The 15,840-nt window shown below is 36.0% G+C and overlaps 3 protein-coding genes across 6 annotated transcripts in view; 2 read left to right on the top strand and 1 right to left on the bottom strand.

The window, feature by feature from the left end:
* LOC111792337 (pre-mRNA-splicing factor ATP-dependent RNA helicase DEAH1) overlaps positions 1-9,575 on the top strand; it is a 12,558-nt gene extending 2,983 nt beyond the window's left edge. For 2 of the 3 annotated variants that reach the window (XM_023673729.1, XM_023673730.1), the window contains exons 9-28: positions 97-156; positions 395-466; positions 717-780; positions 2,137-2,216; positions 2,306-2,373; positions 2,441-2,495; positions 2,776-2,833; positions 2,928-2,996; positions 3,141-3,209; positions 3,853-3,942; positions 4,236-4,322; positions 4,655-4,770; positions 4,869-4,935; positions 5,075-6,115; positions 6,532-6,594; positions 6,701-6,824; positions 7,692-7,792; positions 8,454-8,516; positions 8,605-8,677; positions 9,112-9,575. In XM_023673729.1, coding sequence (XP_023529497.1) covers positions 97-156; positions 395-466; positions 717-780; positions 2,137-2,216; positions 2,306-2,373; positions 2,441-2,495; positions 2,776-2,833; positions 2,928-2,996; positions 3,141-3,209; positions 3,853-3,942; positions 4,236-4,322; positions 4,655-4,770; positions 4,869-4,935; positions 5,075-6,115; positions 6,532-6,594; positions 6,701-6,824; positions 7,692-7,792; positions 8,454-8,516; positions 8,605-8,677; positions 9,112-9,161 — 2,470 coding nt within the window. In that variant the 3' untranslated portion in view covers positions 9,162-9,575. Of the gene's footprint in view, positions 1-96; positions 157-394; positions 467-716; positions 781-2,136; positions 2,217-2,303; positions 2,374-2,440; positions 2,496-2,775; positions 2,834-2,927; positions 2,997-3,140; positions 3,210-3,852; positions 3,943-4,235; positions 4,323-4,654; positions 4,771-4,868; positions 4,936-5,074; positions 6,116-6,531; positions 6,595-6,700; positions 6,825-7,691; positions 7,793-8,453; positions 8,517-8,604; positions 8,678-9,111 lie in introns of those variants that run through there. The other variant, XM_023673732.1, reaches the window with a different exon arrangement.
* A 768-nt stretch (positions 9,576-10,343) lies between these two features.
* LOC111792336 (protein Asterix-like) lies at positions 10,344-13,705 on the bottom strand. The gene is made up of 3 exons (XM_023673728.1): positions 13,519-13,705; positions 13,324-13,424; positions 10,344-10,676 (listed from the first exon to the last, which is right to left on the bottom strand). The coding sequence occupies exons 1-3, from the start codon at positions 13,657-13,659 to the stop codon at positions 10,613-10,615; spliced, it is 306 nt and encodes a 101-aa protein (XP_023529496.1). The 5' UTR covers positions 13,660-13,705; the 3' UTR covers positions 10,344-10,612.
* Positions 13,706-13,816: 111 nt separating this feature from the next.
* LOC111792334 (flavonoid 3'-monooxygenase) overlaps positions 13,817-15,840 on the top strand; it is a 4,597-nt gene continuing 2,573 nt past the window's right edge. The window contains exons 1-3 of one of the 2 annotated variants that reach the window (XM_023673727.1): positions 13,817-14,133; positions 14,229-14,347; positions 14,742-15,733. In XM_023673727.1, the coding sequence (XP_023529495.1) occupies positions 15,275-15,733 (459 nt within the window). In that variant the 5' untranslated portion in view covers positions 13,817-14,133; positions 14,229-14,347; positions 14,742-15,274. Of the gene's footprint in view, positions 14,134-14,228; positions 14,348-14,489; positions 15,734-15,840 lie in introns of those variants that run through there. The other variant, XM_023673726.1, reaches the window with a different exon arrangement.

Raw genomic sequence — 15,840 nt, 5'->3', positions numbered from 1 at the left:
TTTTTTTTTTTTTTTTTTTCTCTCTAGGTTTCATATACACAGAAAATTTAATGAGTATGTGAAATAGTCATCCTCGAACTTCCCTTGTTGTTTCAGGAAAGTTTCAAGACAGGAGTACTTAAAGAAAAGGGAGGAGAAGAAACTGGAAGAAATCAGGTACAACGGTTTCACATTATGGCCTCACATTCAGTTGGTACAGTTGTTTTTTTTTATCTTTATTATTATTGTTCTTTTTTCATCTGAGTGCATGTTTCCATCTAAGGAATTGAAAAGACGTTACATAGTTCTCTCGATTAATTTTGTTTTTCCATAATTGTGATGTCATTTCCTTTCTCTCTCTCCATTCGTCTTATCATTTCTTTGGTCTCTCAAATTTCCTGATGATCAATAACAGAGATGATATAGAAGATGAGCAATATCTTTTTGACGGCATGAAGCTTACTGAAGTAGAATATCGGGAGCTAAGGCAAGAGTTTCTTTGTTTTTTTTTTTCCTTCCTTTTTTTCGTCTTGGTAATAGTTTAGTTCTATCTGCCTAATTTCATTGTATTCAACTGATTTGTTCATTAGTTCCCATTCACTTTGGAAATTTTTAAATATTTAGTTTCTCGTATGTCTCTTAGAGTATTTTCACTTTCTTATCTAAAAACAATGGGCTTTGGTGGAATAAGTCTATGAAAATGAAACCTTGTGAAATATTTTGTTTGTTGTTTCCAGGTATAAGAAAGAAATATATGAGCTTGTGAAGAAGCGGACAGACGAGGCTGATGAAATCAATGAGGTTATATCTTTGATCTTTCTATGTTTGTTGTTTTTGTTATTCTCTCTCTCTCTCTCTCTCTTCTTTTCTTTTAATATGTCCAATGAGTACTTAAAAGATAAATTAAAATTCCTAGTGTACGATATGATGAACTAAAAAAATTTGGAAAGCTAAGTTTCATATGGAGCTCAAACATTTTCTTTTATTTTTTCTCTCTTCCATGAGAGTAGGGGAGAGGAGTGGCCTATCTGCAAGGGTTGAAAGAAAAAGGTTTGTGTTTAAGTTGTGTGATTTGGTAGAGAAGGTGGAGGTTTGAGAGTTTTGTGGAGGAAAATCGTCTAAAGTCAAGCTCCTTTTGGGGAATGTAGCATGAGTTTGAGACTGTTTAGAGGATATCGATCCCGCTCCAACTTTAGATACTTCTTTAGGAAGAGAAAGTTTCCTGAAGGGTTAATCTGGGCTCAGTTGGTTGTGAACGCTAGAGGAAGATGTTGTGTAGTGGTGGTGGAACAGCTGAAGGGGAGGAGTTCCACCTTATTCATTTCTGTGGGAACAGAGGTCAAGGCTGGTGTTCGGTGGGAGATGCTTTGAGTAACTTGCTTTAGAGAGGTCTGGTGAAAGCTAAGGGTTTATGTTTAAAGCCCCTATCCTTTAGTTTGAATCCCTAGAAAGGTTGACGTCGTCCTTCACTTGATTGGGAAAAGAAGGCAAAAAGTACAAGGTGTTAGAGGTTAAGAGTGAAGAAGAAAAGGATGTGCTGCTCGAAGTTGGATTCTGTTCTTTTAGTTAAGGAAAAGGCTTCTGATTTGTGGGCTAAGGTGAAGAAAGGCATTAAGTATCGGTTTGATTTGAATATCCGTGTGAGACCCTTTTGTGGAAATTTGGCAGTGATCCTTTTTGAGGACAATGTTAAATGATTAGAGATGTTTGGTTACGGAAGAGGGATGATTCTTGATTGTCTTGAATTTCTTGTCATGGAACTCCGTGAAGGTGGTGGAGGAAAGGCATGTGCCATTTACCAAGGGGTGGGTGAAATTCTTGGATTTTCCTCCTCATTTATGAACAATGAGCATCATTTCAAAGCTAGTTGACTAGTGGATACGTTCTTTCAGTTTACCTGTTGTGACTAGTGAAAATTCATTCTAATAACTCGTGTGTGAACCATTCTTTATTCTCCATTTTCTTATTTTCCTTCTCAGTTGAAAAGAAACATATTGAATGTCTGAAAGATGAGTTTATTCATCTTCTCTTTTCAATCTTTTTTCATGATAGAACACTCTGTTTTTTTACAATAAAACAACGAATTTTTTTGTTTCTATGATACATTTTATTTATTGATTAATTACATATGTCATGTTTTGCTTTATTGGAGTGCAGTACAGGATGCCTGAAGCTTATGATCAGGAAGGAGGTGTTAATCAGGATAAGAGGTTTGCAGTGGCAATGCAGCGGTATAGGTTAGTTGAACTCTCAATAAGTTGAACTCTCAATAACGGAAACCGAGAATCCTTCCAAATGAGCTTTTGAGTTATTATTATTCTTACAGGGATTCAGGTGCTGCAGATAAGATGAACCCATTTGCAGAACAAGAGGCATGGGAGGAACACCAAATAGGTAAGTCCCACTTCTCTGAGGTTCTTTTGATGTTCTTTCTTCAGATGATGAAACAATTATTTTTCAGGGAAAGCATCAATGAAATTTGGTTCCAAAAATAAGAAGCAAGCCGATGATTATCAGTAAGTATCTTATGGTTCTGAATTATTACTTTTACGTTTATGATGTTTGTTTAGTATATTTTGTTATTACTACTTTCATAGGTTGTATTTTAATGTTCATTAATGATACAAGGCGGTTGTCATCTTCTATTTGGAACATATAATATCTTCCATTACCTTTTATTCAAGAAATTTTTATTCTATTTTATTTATTTATCCTTCATTGCTGGCCATTATATTACAGGAAATGAACATCTCCTGATTTTTCTTTGTTTTTCTTTTTTGTGTTGTTTTGTTTTAGGTTTGTATTTGAGGATCAGATTGAGTTTATTAAGGCTTCAGTTATGGAAGGTGATGAGGTGTGGCTTAAACTTTCTATAGTTATTTTATGCAGTTGTGGTAATGTAGTAAAAATCTTTTTTATTTCATGCTACCTTCGCTCGTTTTTGGCAGTTTGTTGATGAACATCAGATTGAATCACTTGAAAAGTCCAAGGCTAAGTCAGCTCTGGAGAAGCTGCAGGTTTTGGTTCTGATTACGCTTTTATTGCACAAGTTTATATTCATATGGACAGAAAATTTAATATTGATCATAATTAGGTCTTACTACTAACAGATTAATATTATGGTTCTAAGATTTTGTTTTGATTTGTTTTTTTGTGCCTAGGAAGAGAGAAAAACATTGCCAATTTATCCATATCGTGATCAGTTACTCCAAGCTGTAAATGATTATCAGGTGGGTTTCTTTTTTTGGGTGCATGAGTATTGCATTCTGCTCAAACATTGTCAAATATATGTTCACCACTGATCACACACACACACACACACAAAATAAAAAAAGGGTTCACGAGGGGAGATTAGGGGTTTTATACTAACTTTGGGAGCTCTCCGACTCTAACTAAAGAGTACGACAATCACCCACACTTTTAGATATAAGAAGCCATTATTGATCCACTTGCTGTCAAAGCTCATCAAGTTTCATCCTATGTCAATTCCCTATATCTAACAGTCCCATTATTCCTTCTGTAGTAGCAAAATTGCAAACACTACATAGAAACATTTTTTGCTGAGGTGGATAATGGAAGTTAGAGACAAATTTTCAACTTAGGAAGGAATAATTGAAAATTCTTTTGAAACCTCCTAGCCAAGTGGTGTGAACCCACAGATGTTATCAAAATCTTCACTTGTTTGTTGGCAAGGATGAACATCGTGGGTGTCCTTTTTAAATCCTTTTTACCGTTTTCAAACTAACTAAGCATTAAGGAGCAGACAAATAACTGAGATTTTCTAGGCATCTTTGAGTATCTGATTATCATTTTGACAAGTTCTGCATGCATGTACAAAACTTTATGGTAACAACTGATTTTCTGCTTTTATAGGTTCTTGTAATTGTCGGTGAAACTGGTTCGGGAAAAACCACACAGATACCTCAATATCTTCATGAAGCTGGGTACACAAAGCGAGGAAAAGTATGACCTTCTATACTCCCATATTAACTTTTATTTGTTGTGCTTAGTGGAGCTTGGAGGGTTTGGATAAATTTTTGTAGGAATTCTTACATTATTCTGTTATTGATTAATGGTTGCTATAGATTATGGTCAATGATTTCTATTTCCTCTTCTAGTTTTGATTTAGGAGTCGGTTGCAAATTGTAGTGAGAAAAAAACGCTGCACGAACTTGTAATTAGCCATCAAGTGAATGATTTTTCAGTCTTCCTGTTTCCCTGAGATGTAAAATCCAGTTTCTTGTTATCTTCTTAAGGTTGGATGCACACAACCGCGTCGAGTTGCTGCTATGAGCATTGCTGCCCGAGTATCTCAAGAACTGGGTGTCAAGCTTGGCCATGAGGTGACGTTGCCAAGACTTTTAAACTAAATCCTTCTCCCTTCTTCAAATTATTTTGATACTATGGTGTATCTTATCACATGATTTGCTTTACATCATACTCGCATTAGCTTGTTTATTTTGTTGTCTTAAAGATGGGACAAACAACTTTTTTCCGTTCTTTGCATTTCCTAACTTCCGTTTCAAATTTATGCAACCTATCTTCGGTCTTTTGTTTCATCCTTGTATTGGTATCTAATGAATATAACGTGGTATTTGTTACATGTACTTAAATACTTCATTTGAATTCCGTGAATGTATTTCTCTTTGCACTCATCTCTTCCTAATAACTTTAGGTTGGTTATTCAATACGTTTTGAGGATTGCACGTCAGATAAGACTATTTTGAAGTACATGACAGATGGGATGTTGTTACGAGAATTCCTTGGCGAACCTGACCTTGCAAGCTACAGGTGCACCTTACTGCATGGTTGATGTTCATTCGTACTCCAAGTTAATTAGCCTGTTTTTTTAACTCTATTTGCAATATTCTTGAAAATTTTTCTTTTAGTGTTATAATGGTGGACGAGGCTCATGAAAGAACATTATCAACTGATGTTCTGTTTGGGTTAGTGAAGGTGAGTTGGAGCTCCAACTACAGTTTTATTTTATGTCTGATGCAATTTATGTTATGTTTATTTGTATCTTGCTTCTTTCAGTTTGCTATATTATTTTTTTATTTTTTCTCCTTTTCCAAATATGTTTTTTTCCTATTAGGATATTGCGAGGTTTCGACCTGATTTGAAATTGCTAATTTCAAGTGCAACACTTGATGCGGAGAAGTTCAGTGATTACTTTGATTCAGCTCCAATATTTAAAATTCCTGGTAGACGATATCCTGTAGAAATTAACTTCACAAAAGCTCCAGAAGCGGACTATTTAGATGCAGCAATTGTGACTGCGCTTCAGATTCATGTCACAAAGCCTCCAGGAGATATATTGGTGTTTCTCACTGGTCAAGAAGAGATTGAAGCAGCTGAGGAAATAATGAAACATAGAACTCGAGGACTAGGCACAAAAATTTCCGAACTCATTATCTGCCCCATATATGCCAACTTACCAACAGAGCTACAGGCTAAGATATTTGAACCCACACCCATAGGAGCAAGGAAAGTTGTCCTGGCAACTAATATAGCAGAGACATCATTAACGATTGATGGAATAAAATATGTTATTGATCCTGGCTTTTCAAAAATAAAATCCTATAACCCAAGGACTGGGATGGAGTCGTTGCAAGTGAGTCCCATTTCTAAAGCATCAGCAAACCAAAGAGCAGGCCGTTCTGGACGAACAGGCCCTGGAATGTGCTTTCGTTTGTATACTGCTTATAGTTATTATAATGAGATGGAAGACAATACAGTACCAGAAATTCAAAGAACAAACCTTGCTAATGTTGTGCTTACACTTAAGAGCCTTGGTATTCATGACTTGGTAAATTTTGATTTTATGGACCAACCTCCATCTGAAGCATTGCTAAAAGCTTTGGAACTTCTCTATGCACTTGGTGCTTTAAATAAACTGGGCGAACTGACTAAGATGGGCAGGCGGATGGCTGAGTTTCCTCTTGATCCCATGCTTTCCAAGATGATGGTTGCTTCTGAGAAGCACAAGTGTTCAGATGAGATTATTTCTATTGCAGCTATGCTTTCTATTGGAAATTCTATCTTTTATCGCCCGAAGGATAAACAAGTTCATGCTGACAATGCTCGAATGAATTTTCACACTGGGAATGTGGGGGATCACATTGCATTGCTGAAGGTTTCATTTCTCTGGCAGCTAATCCTATTATTTTTTTACCTTCTAAAGCTCACATTTTTAATTTATCTATTTCTTAATATTTTCTTGTTTAACTTTTTTTTAAAAGAAAAACATGAAAGCATTATTTATTGTTAATAATCTTTTTTTTCTTTTGTTGGGCCTTTTCTCATAGGCGACACCATTCATTTTTTTGGCATATAGTTTTTTAACTTGGTTTTAAATAAATTAGGTATTAAAAATTGGTTAAATTATAAATTTGGTCCATCTGGTTTGAAGAAAATTAGAATTTAGTCCGTATGATTTTAAAAGTTCGATTTCGTTAATAGGGACCAAATTTATAATTTAACCTAAAAAGTTTTAGGTCCAAATTGCTGAGTATAAACTGTTATTTGCTTCTTTATTTCTGTATTATTTAGGTCTACAACTCTTGGAGGGAAACAAATTACTCTACGCAATGGTGCTATGAGAACTACATCCAGGTTCGCTCGGCTAATCTTTAGCTCATTAGGGATTTATATTTTTTTTGAGGAATATATATGTTTATTTCTATTTGGCAGATCTGATATATTGTTATGTGTTTGCTAGGTTAGAAGTATGAAACGTGCTAGAGATATCAGAGATCAACTTGAAGGGCTATTAGAAAGGGTTGAAATCGAACTGACTTCAAATTTGAATGACTTGGATGCAATAAAGAAGACCATAATATCTGGTAAATGAAAATTTATCCTTTATTTTGGTAATCTGAATTCTGTAAAGCCGTTCTTTTCATTTTAGCGGTGTAAACTATCTTGAATTCTTGCATGAAACAGCTTAATAGAAGTTGTGAAACATGAAATGTGACGATAATAATGAGGAAATACAAGATATACGATGTTATAAATGATTGATACTGTTTGGTTCCCCATTAAATAAGCAGCGGGCTGAAAATTTATTGACTTAATAAAAGTAATGCTATGGATTAGTTGACATCTTTGGACAGAGATGGAGACAGTTTCATGTTCCGAGAAGAAGAGGAATCTGGGGTATTATTAGATTGATTTGCTTGGAACTTGTTTAGCTTGATGTTTGCAATGAAATTTGGGGTTTTGGCAATTTAGATTTTAAATTTTGAAATGTAGCTGCAGTTTTCAAAGATGTAAAGCTACGAACAATTCTGCATCGTAGTTGGGTTTACACATGGCCTGCAGCTTTACTATACTTAGTATTTTATGACTTAACTAAATCTGTGGATGCCTCCCCTATGATGTTACAATAATTCTTGAAGATTGCGGGAAATTGAAATACCTATTTTTCCTCTGTGGAATCGGATGTACTTGATCTGCTAAGGTTTCATATCAAGGAGTTTTCCCTTGGATTAATGTGGATGTTAGTTCTAGAAATTTAATTATGTGGTCTTCTGTTGGGAGTTTTTCGAGAAACCATTGGAGTTCATCTCCATTCATTTGAAATTATTTGTCCATCTAGATATTGTTGAAATGGAGCTGTGTTGAAACTTAGAGCATTTTACTAATGTTTGAAAGAATGTTCTTTTTCTCTGTTTGATTCTGCAGTCTTATTGATTAAAGTTGTTTTCCAGGTTTTTTCCCTCACTCTGCAAAGTTACAAAAGAATGGCTCGTATCGGACCATTAAGCATCCACAGACAGTTCATATACATCCAAGCTCAGGGTTGGCTCAGGTAAGTTTTCACCCACAACTTAGAGATAATTTATTGCTGCCTGTTGGAATGTTCCTTGATTTTTTTTTTTTTTGGGCTTTGGAAAGAGGTATTTTTTTAGGAGCTATCAGTTATAACTATTTAAAAAAAAAAAAAAAAAAAGGACCGATCATTTACACCAAGATATAGTGTGGTAAACAATGTTGTCGAAGAGTTTGTATAAGTTTGTTTTACCTCCAAATACTCTTTGATTTCTTTCTTTCACATGGTCAAAAGAAAGCCATAATGAAAATTTTCCATATGGGGACTTTTGCTTTCTTAAAGAGGTAGTACGTTATGGCCATGTCCAATAAATCTTTTACCTACTTGGGAAAAGTGAGATGCCTCCCGAAGATATTTGAGAATCTTTTTCCAGAAATTTTGAGCCTATATGCATTGGGTAAAAAAATGAATTTTTGATTCGTTGTCTTTCTTGCCTAGCAAACACCAACTTGGAAATAGAATCATGTAGGACACTTTTTTTACAGTTTTTAATTTTTAGCTTTTGGAATTTTTGGATTTGTTTGCAATAATTTGTCCTAAAGAAGAATAAATAAAAGTGAAAAAGAATTATAATGCCCTGATTTTATAGGGGAACTACTAACTTTTATATGTTTTTCATTCTTTTGATTTACCACCCCAGGTTCTCCCCAGATGGGCTGTGTACCATGAATTAGTATGTACCTCAAAGGAATACATGAGACAGGTGATACTTTTTTTTTCCTTTTAATTATCCATTTTAAGTTCTTCATCCTTCATTTCGACTTATATGTTATTACTCAACTGAGTTATAGGTAACGGAATTGAAGCCCGAATGGTTGGTTGAAATTGCTCCACATTTCTATCAGCTTAAAGATGTCGAAGATTGTATGCTCCTTTTCCCTCTCTCTAAACTAAACATAAGATTATCTTTCAGAACACTAAAATATTTCTCAACATATTAATCAAAAAATGAGAGGCCAATATTTGAAATTCCCTTTCTAGTAGAAATGAAATGCAACACTTGTTAGAGGACATGAAAGATAAAGCTGTAGGCAATGTTTGATAACAATAATTTTCAAAAACATGAAACCAAAAACAAAATAGTTATCAAATAGAAGGATATTAATTGAACATCTTTAAACTTCATAACCTGATTTAATGAAGCTGTGTATGTTTGAATTTGAAAGGAGACAAAACTTATAGATGTCCTAGTTATTGAATTATATTAAATAGTTGGATAGTTCTAGGTTGTAGACTTCATGAGCTATGAATCTTTCTGTCACGCGAAATTCTAAAAATATCATAATTTTGTTTGACAGTGAGTCAAAAGAAGATGCCTCGCGGACAAGGTCGACCTGCAGAGAACTAAACTGTCCAATGGTTCCAACCCCACAAGGCAGAGACATCACAAGTAAGAAATTGTGCATGAAAGATAGAGCTTAGACAATCTTTCAAAGGTTTCTTATGGGAGATTTGGTAGATAAACTCATCACCTTCTGGTCTGAACTCGGCCGACTATTAGTTAGCCTACCTTATACCATATTGTCAAGTATCGGATCGGATGTGTTCTTAGCTAGAATTTTGACACAACTTTGTGACTTACTTGGTTCAGAGGCTCCATAGAAAATGTATTTGAAGATGAGTTAATTTTGTAGTGGCATTGCTAACTGTAATCGCTAATGTATGTAGAATATGTAGTTGAAGATGAGTTTGGTTTTGTAGTTGCTCTGCTAACAACTGAAATTGTTAATGTACATATTGTCAGACTTACGTCTTCTTTATATCTTAGCTTGGTAACTTATTTTTCTTTCTTTGGTTATTTTTGGGTTTTTGTGTATAATAGCATGCTTGGTTATGCTTTTTCTTCACTGCCTTAGCATACTTTTAATCAATTAAAAATAGTTCAATATTTTGGTAAAAATGTGTTATTGAAATTAGTAGTTTGATTAATATATTTCCTCTTCCAAAATTTGTTTATGGAACAAAGGTTCTTCTAAAACTTTGATTACAAGTAATGGTTTTATGTAAGTTGTTCTTTACTCGTTAGTCTCTTCTAAAATCACATTTTCGTAAAATATCGAACATTAACATTTCGAACGTTAATTGTAGCAGCTATGGTATTCTATGGTTGAGATATTTTTTATCCGATCTACTTGCAATTTTCTAATCTATGATGGACCCACCCTCCTATCAAACCACAAAATTATGAATTTGGATTGATTAGAATTGTTCAAGTTGGTCATTAAAAAGAACCCGAACTTTAGAGAACTTATAATTTTAAACTTTTTAATGATTAATAAGAATCTAAAAGAATTGATAAATCACAAAGGAAACAAAGTGATGAGATACTTTTTAAATCAATATGAATTTTAAATTATATCATCAAATTTCGAATTCGATTAGCCACCACCTACTTCAAGTGACGATGATAAATGTATTAGCTAGTTGAGTTATATGCAAGTTGGCCCACCAACACAATTTTCCGAATCATTGGATCTTTAAACCACCCTGTGGCCATATGGAAAACTAATATTCAGAAAGAGGTTTGGGATTCAAGTAAATATGGATGCTGAAGAAAATTCTATTTATTGTAGCGTCTCACTCATCTCCACACTAGGTATCTACTACTGGATGGGAAGAGTAATCTAGTCACTTTCCTCTGGCATTGTTGGACACAAACTCATCCTCCATTGTGTCAGCCAACATTCTTCTTTAAAAACATAATATAAAAGAATCACCAACCATAAAAAGATCCTAACTTAGATTAAGCCGAGGAGAAGAAAAAAAGAAATACATCAGAACCATTCTGAGCGAGGAGTCTTAACTCTTCGTTCCTGGTCGTGCAGGACCCAAGTAATTCGTTACCAATCCCATGATGGCAAACCTGGATTTGAGACCAAAGAAGAGTTGAAGTCACAAACATATAAGCCGATTCCATTGAATCATGTTAAATTGTTAATAACGCTAAAGAAAAATCATTAAAACAAGACAGACAACTCAAGACAATCTAATATGCCTAGACATAACTTGAAATGGCCTGCCTAAGACTAAGTTTTACATAAACTACATAAATATAGGCAAAAATACAGGGCACCAACACCTTCATATAATAAACTTTATACAAAAGTTTTGAAAACCACCTACCCTCCATAGGTTTGTATTCAGCCCCGTTTTTCCTGAAACTGTTGTTAACATTGTAAACAATCCTGCTACCCTCTCTCATTTGTCTTAACCCATCATCAAACAGACAAACTTAAGGGTCCACAACTCACCCCAGTTCAGGTCGAAGGAGAAGCATTTTGAACCAACAAGGAAGAATAATCAATGGATGGAACTCTCATTATTCACGCATAACTAAAATCTCCGCAATATTTTTGTTTCCCAAATAGCCTTAAGAATACTAATAGGGTAGAAGTTAGAATTATTGGTATCATTAGCTAAAGAGTTTGCTAGTGAGAGGTAGTTAAAAATAGAGTGAGTCGTAAGGGGGTGAAAGCAACATTTATTTAGTCGTTTAAGCTTGAGTTCACTTGAGAGAGAATGTGTTCGAGTTCCTCAAATAACTTTGGGATAAATTATAGTATTTTATTATTTTGTAAGTTTTTAATCAAACTTTTATTTAAATTCTCTGGTTCCTATTAGTGAGGAAAGTGGTTGTTTATGATGATTAATTATAATTTACAAGACTCCAAAGTCGTAGATAAAGGAAAGGGTAAGAACCACTCTGTCAAGGGGGAATGTTCATTATGCATATAAAAGGCCTACATCAAGTTCCTAAATCTCAAACTGTTGAGCACCGCAATCAATTCCGAATCTGTAAGTCCTAAAACAAGATTCCCAGTGTAAGAGATTGTTGATCTTATCTATTCTATCCTTCTCTTTTTTCTTATGACTGGGATCATGCCAACTTAGATATTCATGGATTCGTATAACAAGGCCAACCTTGCAATATTTGGTATCTAAAAACTTATAGTAAGCTAATTAATCAAGTACCTGAATAATGGTAATAACATTTGACCTAGTCTAATTTTTCTTTAAGAAACAATTTTATTCATAATTGAATTTTCCAAAGGTGTTATCCCAATTTACAATGAGAGAGGTATGACCATATTAGGACCACATGAAGTAAATGTATTAGACAATTTACATCAAGATATAGTGTGGTAAACAATCTTGTCGAAGAGTTTGTATAAGTTTGTTTTACCTCCAAATACTCTTTGATTTCTTTCTTTCCACATGGTCAAAAGAAAGCCAAAATGAAAATTTTCCATATTGGGGTTTTTGCATTCTTAAAGAGGTAGTACATTATGGCCATGTCCAATAAATCTTTTACCTACTTGGGAAAAGTGAGATGCCATCCGAAGATATTGAGAATCTTTTTCCAGAAATTTTAAGCATATATGCATTGCGTAAATAAGTGATTTTGTGATTCGTTGTCTTTTTTGCAGAGCAAACACCAACTTGGAAATAGAGTCATGTAGGACACTATTTTTTTTCTTTTGTAGATTTTCGGCTTTATATGCTATTTCACTAAAGGAAAAGCTTCATCTTTTTAGGCTGATTTCCTTTCTATATTATCTTTGCTAGGATGGGGCTTATGACTTTTACTTTTCCCTAGGTCTATGATAAAAAGAAAATAAATTTGTGGAAAAGACTCCGTCAGTGCTAGGAAGCCATGTTAATGAGTCTGGTTTTTTAAGCAACACAATTGGGGCGAGGGCAAGGCTTAATTCAACCCATTTTTGTAGTTTCATCATCCTTTAGTTTCTTACCAAGTTTCGGATCCCAGAAATTGCTAGCAATATTCCATGTTTCTTTGATCGGAGCCGTTTTGCTAGAATTGGATACCGCAAGGCTAGCCTAGAGTTTCCAATCCAAGGGCCGATCCAGAAGATGTGCTTCCTCCATCCTCCATCCTAGTGTTTTTTTTATGTACTTTCGTGGCCCCTTCGCAAAAGATGGAAGAGGTCAATTTGTATATGATGGAGAAGTATATTTGGCCTTTACAAGTTTTCTTCGTAAGGTATTTTCTTAGTGATTATATCTCCATATTCATTTGCGGACACTTCCACAATCTTTTTAGTAACTTATACGTTGATATAATGATTGAAATGTGTACACGAATCAATGGTATGAACATGTAAAAGATTATCGAAAAGATCATAAACACAATGCAGTAGGCAGTTTAATTTGCAATCAAGCATGGTTGAACCCTTAAGAATTAAATTAGCTCGATTCCCTAGCTAAGAAACATCGACTGTTGCATCTACATGACAACTTAAAAGTCAGCCTAAAAAACGGAACTTAGATTGTTCAGATTTTGGACAAACCCAAAATTACCAATTAATGCCATTAAACTGATTCAATTCCGATCCCAAGTGTATTTCATCTCCGTTCCAGTAAAATCGAATTTTCAGGAAATATGCATAATAATTAACAATCAAACAAATCGCGTGCATGCTACAAAACTCATCAGAAACCTTCGAATGAACGAATAAATAAATAGAGATTGGAAGGGGAAGAAAACTCACATCATAGCCATGGAAATCTGCTTGAGATCGTTCTCCATGTTCCTCATATTAGCAAGCGATTGAGCGCAGAATATGATGGCTAGCCAAGAGCTAAGCTTGTACTGCTCAATTTTAACGAAAAATAAGACTATCGCATCAGTAAAATGTAAGATCCCCATAGTTATCGTATCAGTGCTCGGAAAGAAACAGGCATACCCTGAACATGACGCCAGCGATGCCAAAAACTACGGCGATGAAACCGGAATAATCGACGGGAAGATCTTGCGGGTTCACAGCCGGAGAAACAAAAGGCTTCGCCGCCGACGGCTGCCGTGGATCGTTCGCTTGTGTCGACATCTCTAGACTCGTTCTCAAGTGTCGATGTGATTGCTGTGATAAATCTAAAATTCAAAAGTCAAAACTATACGCGGATTGGATCGGGTCTATAATTCGGGTCGGGTTTCAGGATGTGGAATATAAATATTGGTTCGGTTCCCAATTCAATCAAAAGCGCGGGAATCCGAACCCTAACCGTTCGGCCCTCTATTTTCTTCTCTCCAAAGTTTCGGCACTCTGTTTTCTTCCGCCGGCCGCCCCTCTGATCGTCACGACGATGGGAAAAAACTCTGAACGACATGGATGCTCAGCATTTCTCGACGCCTCCTTCTTCTAAAGGAACTGCTTTGAAATCTGGAAGCATCACGACACCAAGTCTGTCGCCTCTAATTCCGTCTATAATACGGCTATGGATGCCGTCAGTGAAAGGGAACAATCGGAAGCAATGATCGAAATTTTCTTCATTCAAACAACAATAGGCTTGTTCTTCTTCAAGTGAGCGATTTCATGCTACTTTCATTGCCAATGCCTTTCTAGTTCAAAAGTATTTGCGAACTCCTGAATTTGCTCTGGCTTAATTTGATTTCTAGGTCTTGCTTTTGTGGAGTTTTTACTGTTGTTTATGTGTATGCCTTCTATGGAATGGAGTTCTCTCAGCGACATGCTCGATATATGAAACAAAGCCGGCTTGAAATTGTCTAAGCTGCAGGTAATTTGATATCTCGGTCTTGCTTTAAATTTCATACTCTTTAGCGTAACTTAGGTAATCCTTGGGTGTATAATTAGAGATTCAATTTTGCATAGCGATTGCCATATCCACTTCAAATTTTTGGTCTAATGGTGATTTAGTATGCTATATGACCAAGGAGTTTTCAGTTGCAACTTTGCACGTAAATATCTAAACCCTAAGTCACACATTTTGTGTGCTAGAGGAAGTTGTATGGTATAGCCCACACTCATTCTTCCTGTCTCCAAAATGACCAACTCATATAAGGAGAAACTTGAAGATTCTCTTTAGCCAAAAATTTAGTTAACATTGGTTCCAGAAATCATCAAGAACCATCTCTAGGCCTAACTTTGGAGCTTTTTCCACTTCGTTTCAGAAATCATCAAGAACCATATAGTTGCACCAGTTCACTCTGTGTGTTGGAAGGCACTTAATTAGCCGTAGTATGTGTTGCGTCCATTCCCTTGCCCCTATGCTTGGACCCTCTTAATACTGTTTGCCCGGTTTAGAATGTTTTGACTAAGGGGTGTGCATTTTCATGGTTATGAGCAGACTACGTTGCCGTCTACCAACCATGTTTTTATTGGTATGGCACCGAGCTATTCGGTTCGATCTCTTAATTTTTTCAATTAAGAATGCATGGAAAGATGAACGTTGTTTGCCAGCTTTTAATTTTGTCCGCTTTTACGTTCGTTATAACTTTCTTGTCGGTAGACTGTAAATATCTTTCTTTTAACGGCTTAAATATATCGTCGACTCTATCTGGCTCCCTTTGTAACTACTTCATAGCCCAAATTACTAATTTACCCCCGAACCATTCAATTCAAAGCCCCATTTAAGCATCGCCTTCGTCGTCCCTTTGATCCGTGAAATCCGCCAACTGTCCAGACCAATACCATTAAAAATATCATGGACGAAATCTCTCTCTTCTTCTCTGCCGCCATAACCTTGGCCTCCGTCGTCCTCCTCTACCGCCTTTTATTCCACCAACGAAATTCCCGATCTCTCCCTCTCCCGCCGGGCCCGAAACCATGGCCGATAGTCGGAAACTTGCCGCAAATTGGCGGAGCGCCTCTCCACTCCCTCCTCGCCGACATGTCCGGAGAGTACGGACCTCTGATGTACCTCCGATTCGGCTCTGTCGATGTCGTTGTGGCGGCATCGGCAGCAATAGCAGAGCAATTCTTGAAGATTCGAGACACTAATTTCCTCAGCCGGCCGCCGAACGCCGGCGCTAAATATATAGCTTATAATTATCAGGACATGGTTTTTGCACCGTATGGTCCACGGTGGCGGTTACTCCGGAAGATCAGTGCCGTCCATCTGTTCTCCTCAAAAGCCCTAGAGGATCATCGGCGTGTACGCGAGGTTCGTCGGTTTCTTCTTCTCATCATTTATGTTCATGCATGCCTGAGTTTTGACCGAATTATTTTCCCGATCAATCATTAAATTGCGTTTCGTTTTGGGGGGGGGGG

This window comes from Cucurbita pepo, chromosome LG04 (genome assembly GCF_002806865.2).
Source record: "Cucurbita pepo subsp. pepo cultivar mu-cu-16 chromosome LG04, ASM280686v2, whole genome shotgun sequence".
Classification (NCBI taxonomy): Eukaryota; Viridiplantae; Streptophyta; class Magnoliopsida; order Cucurbitales; family Cucurbitaceae; genus Cucurbita; species Cucurbita pepo.
The sequence above is the reverse complement of the archived record's forward strand: the minus strand, read 5'-3'. Positions and strand labels throughout refer to the sequence as shown.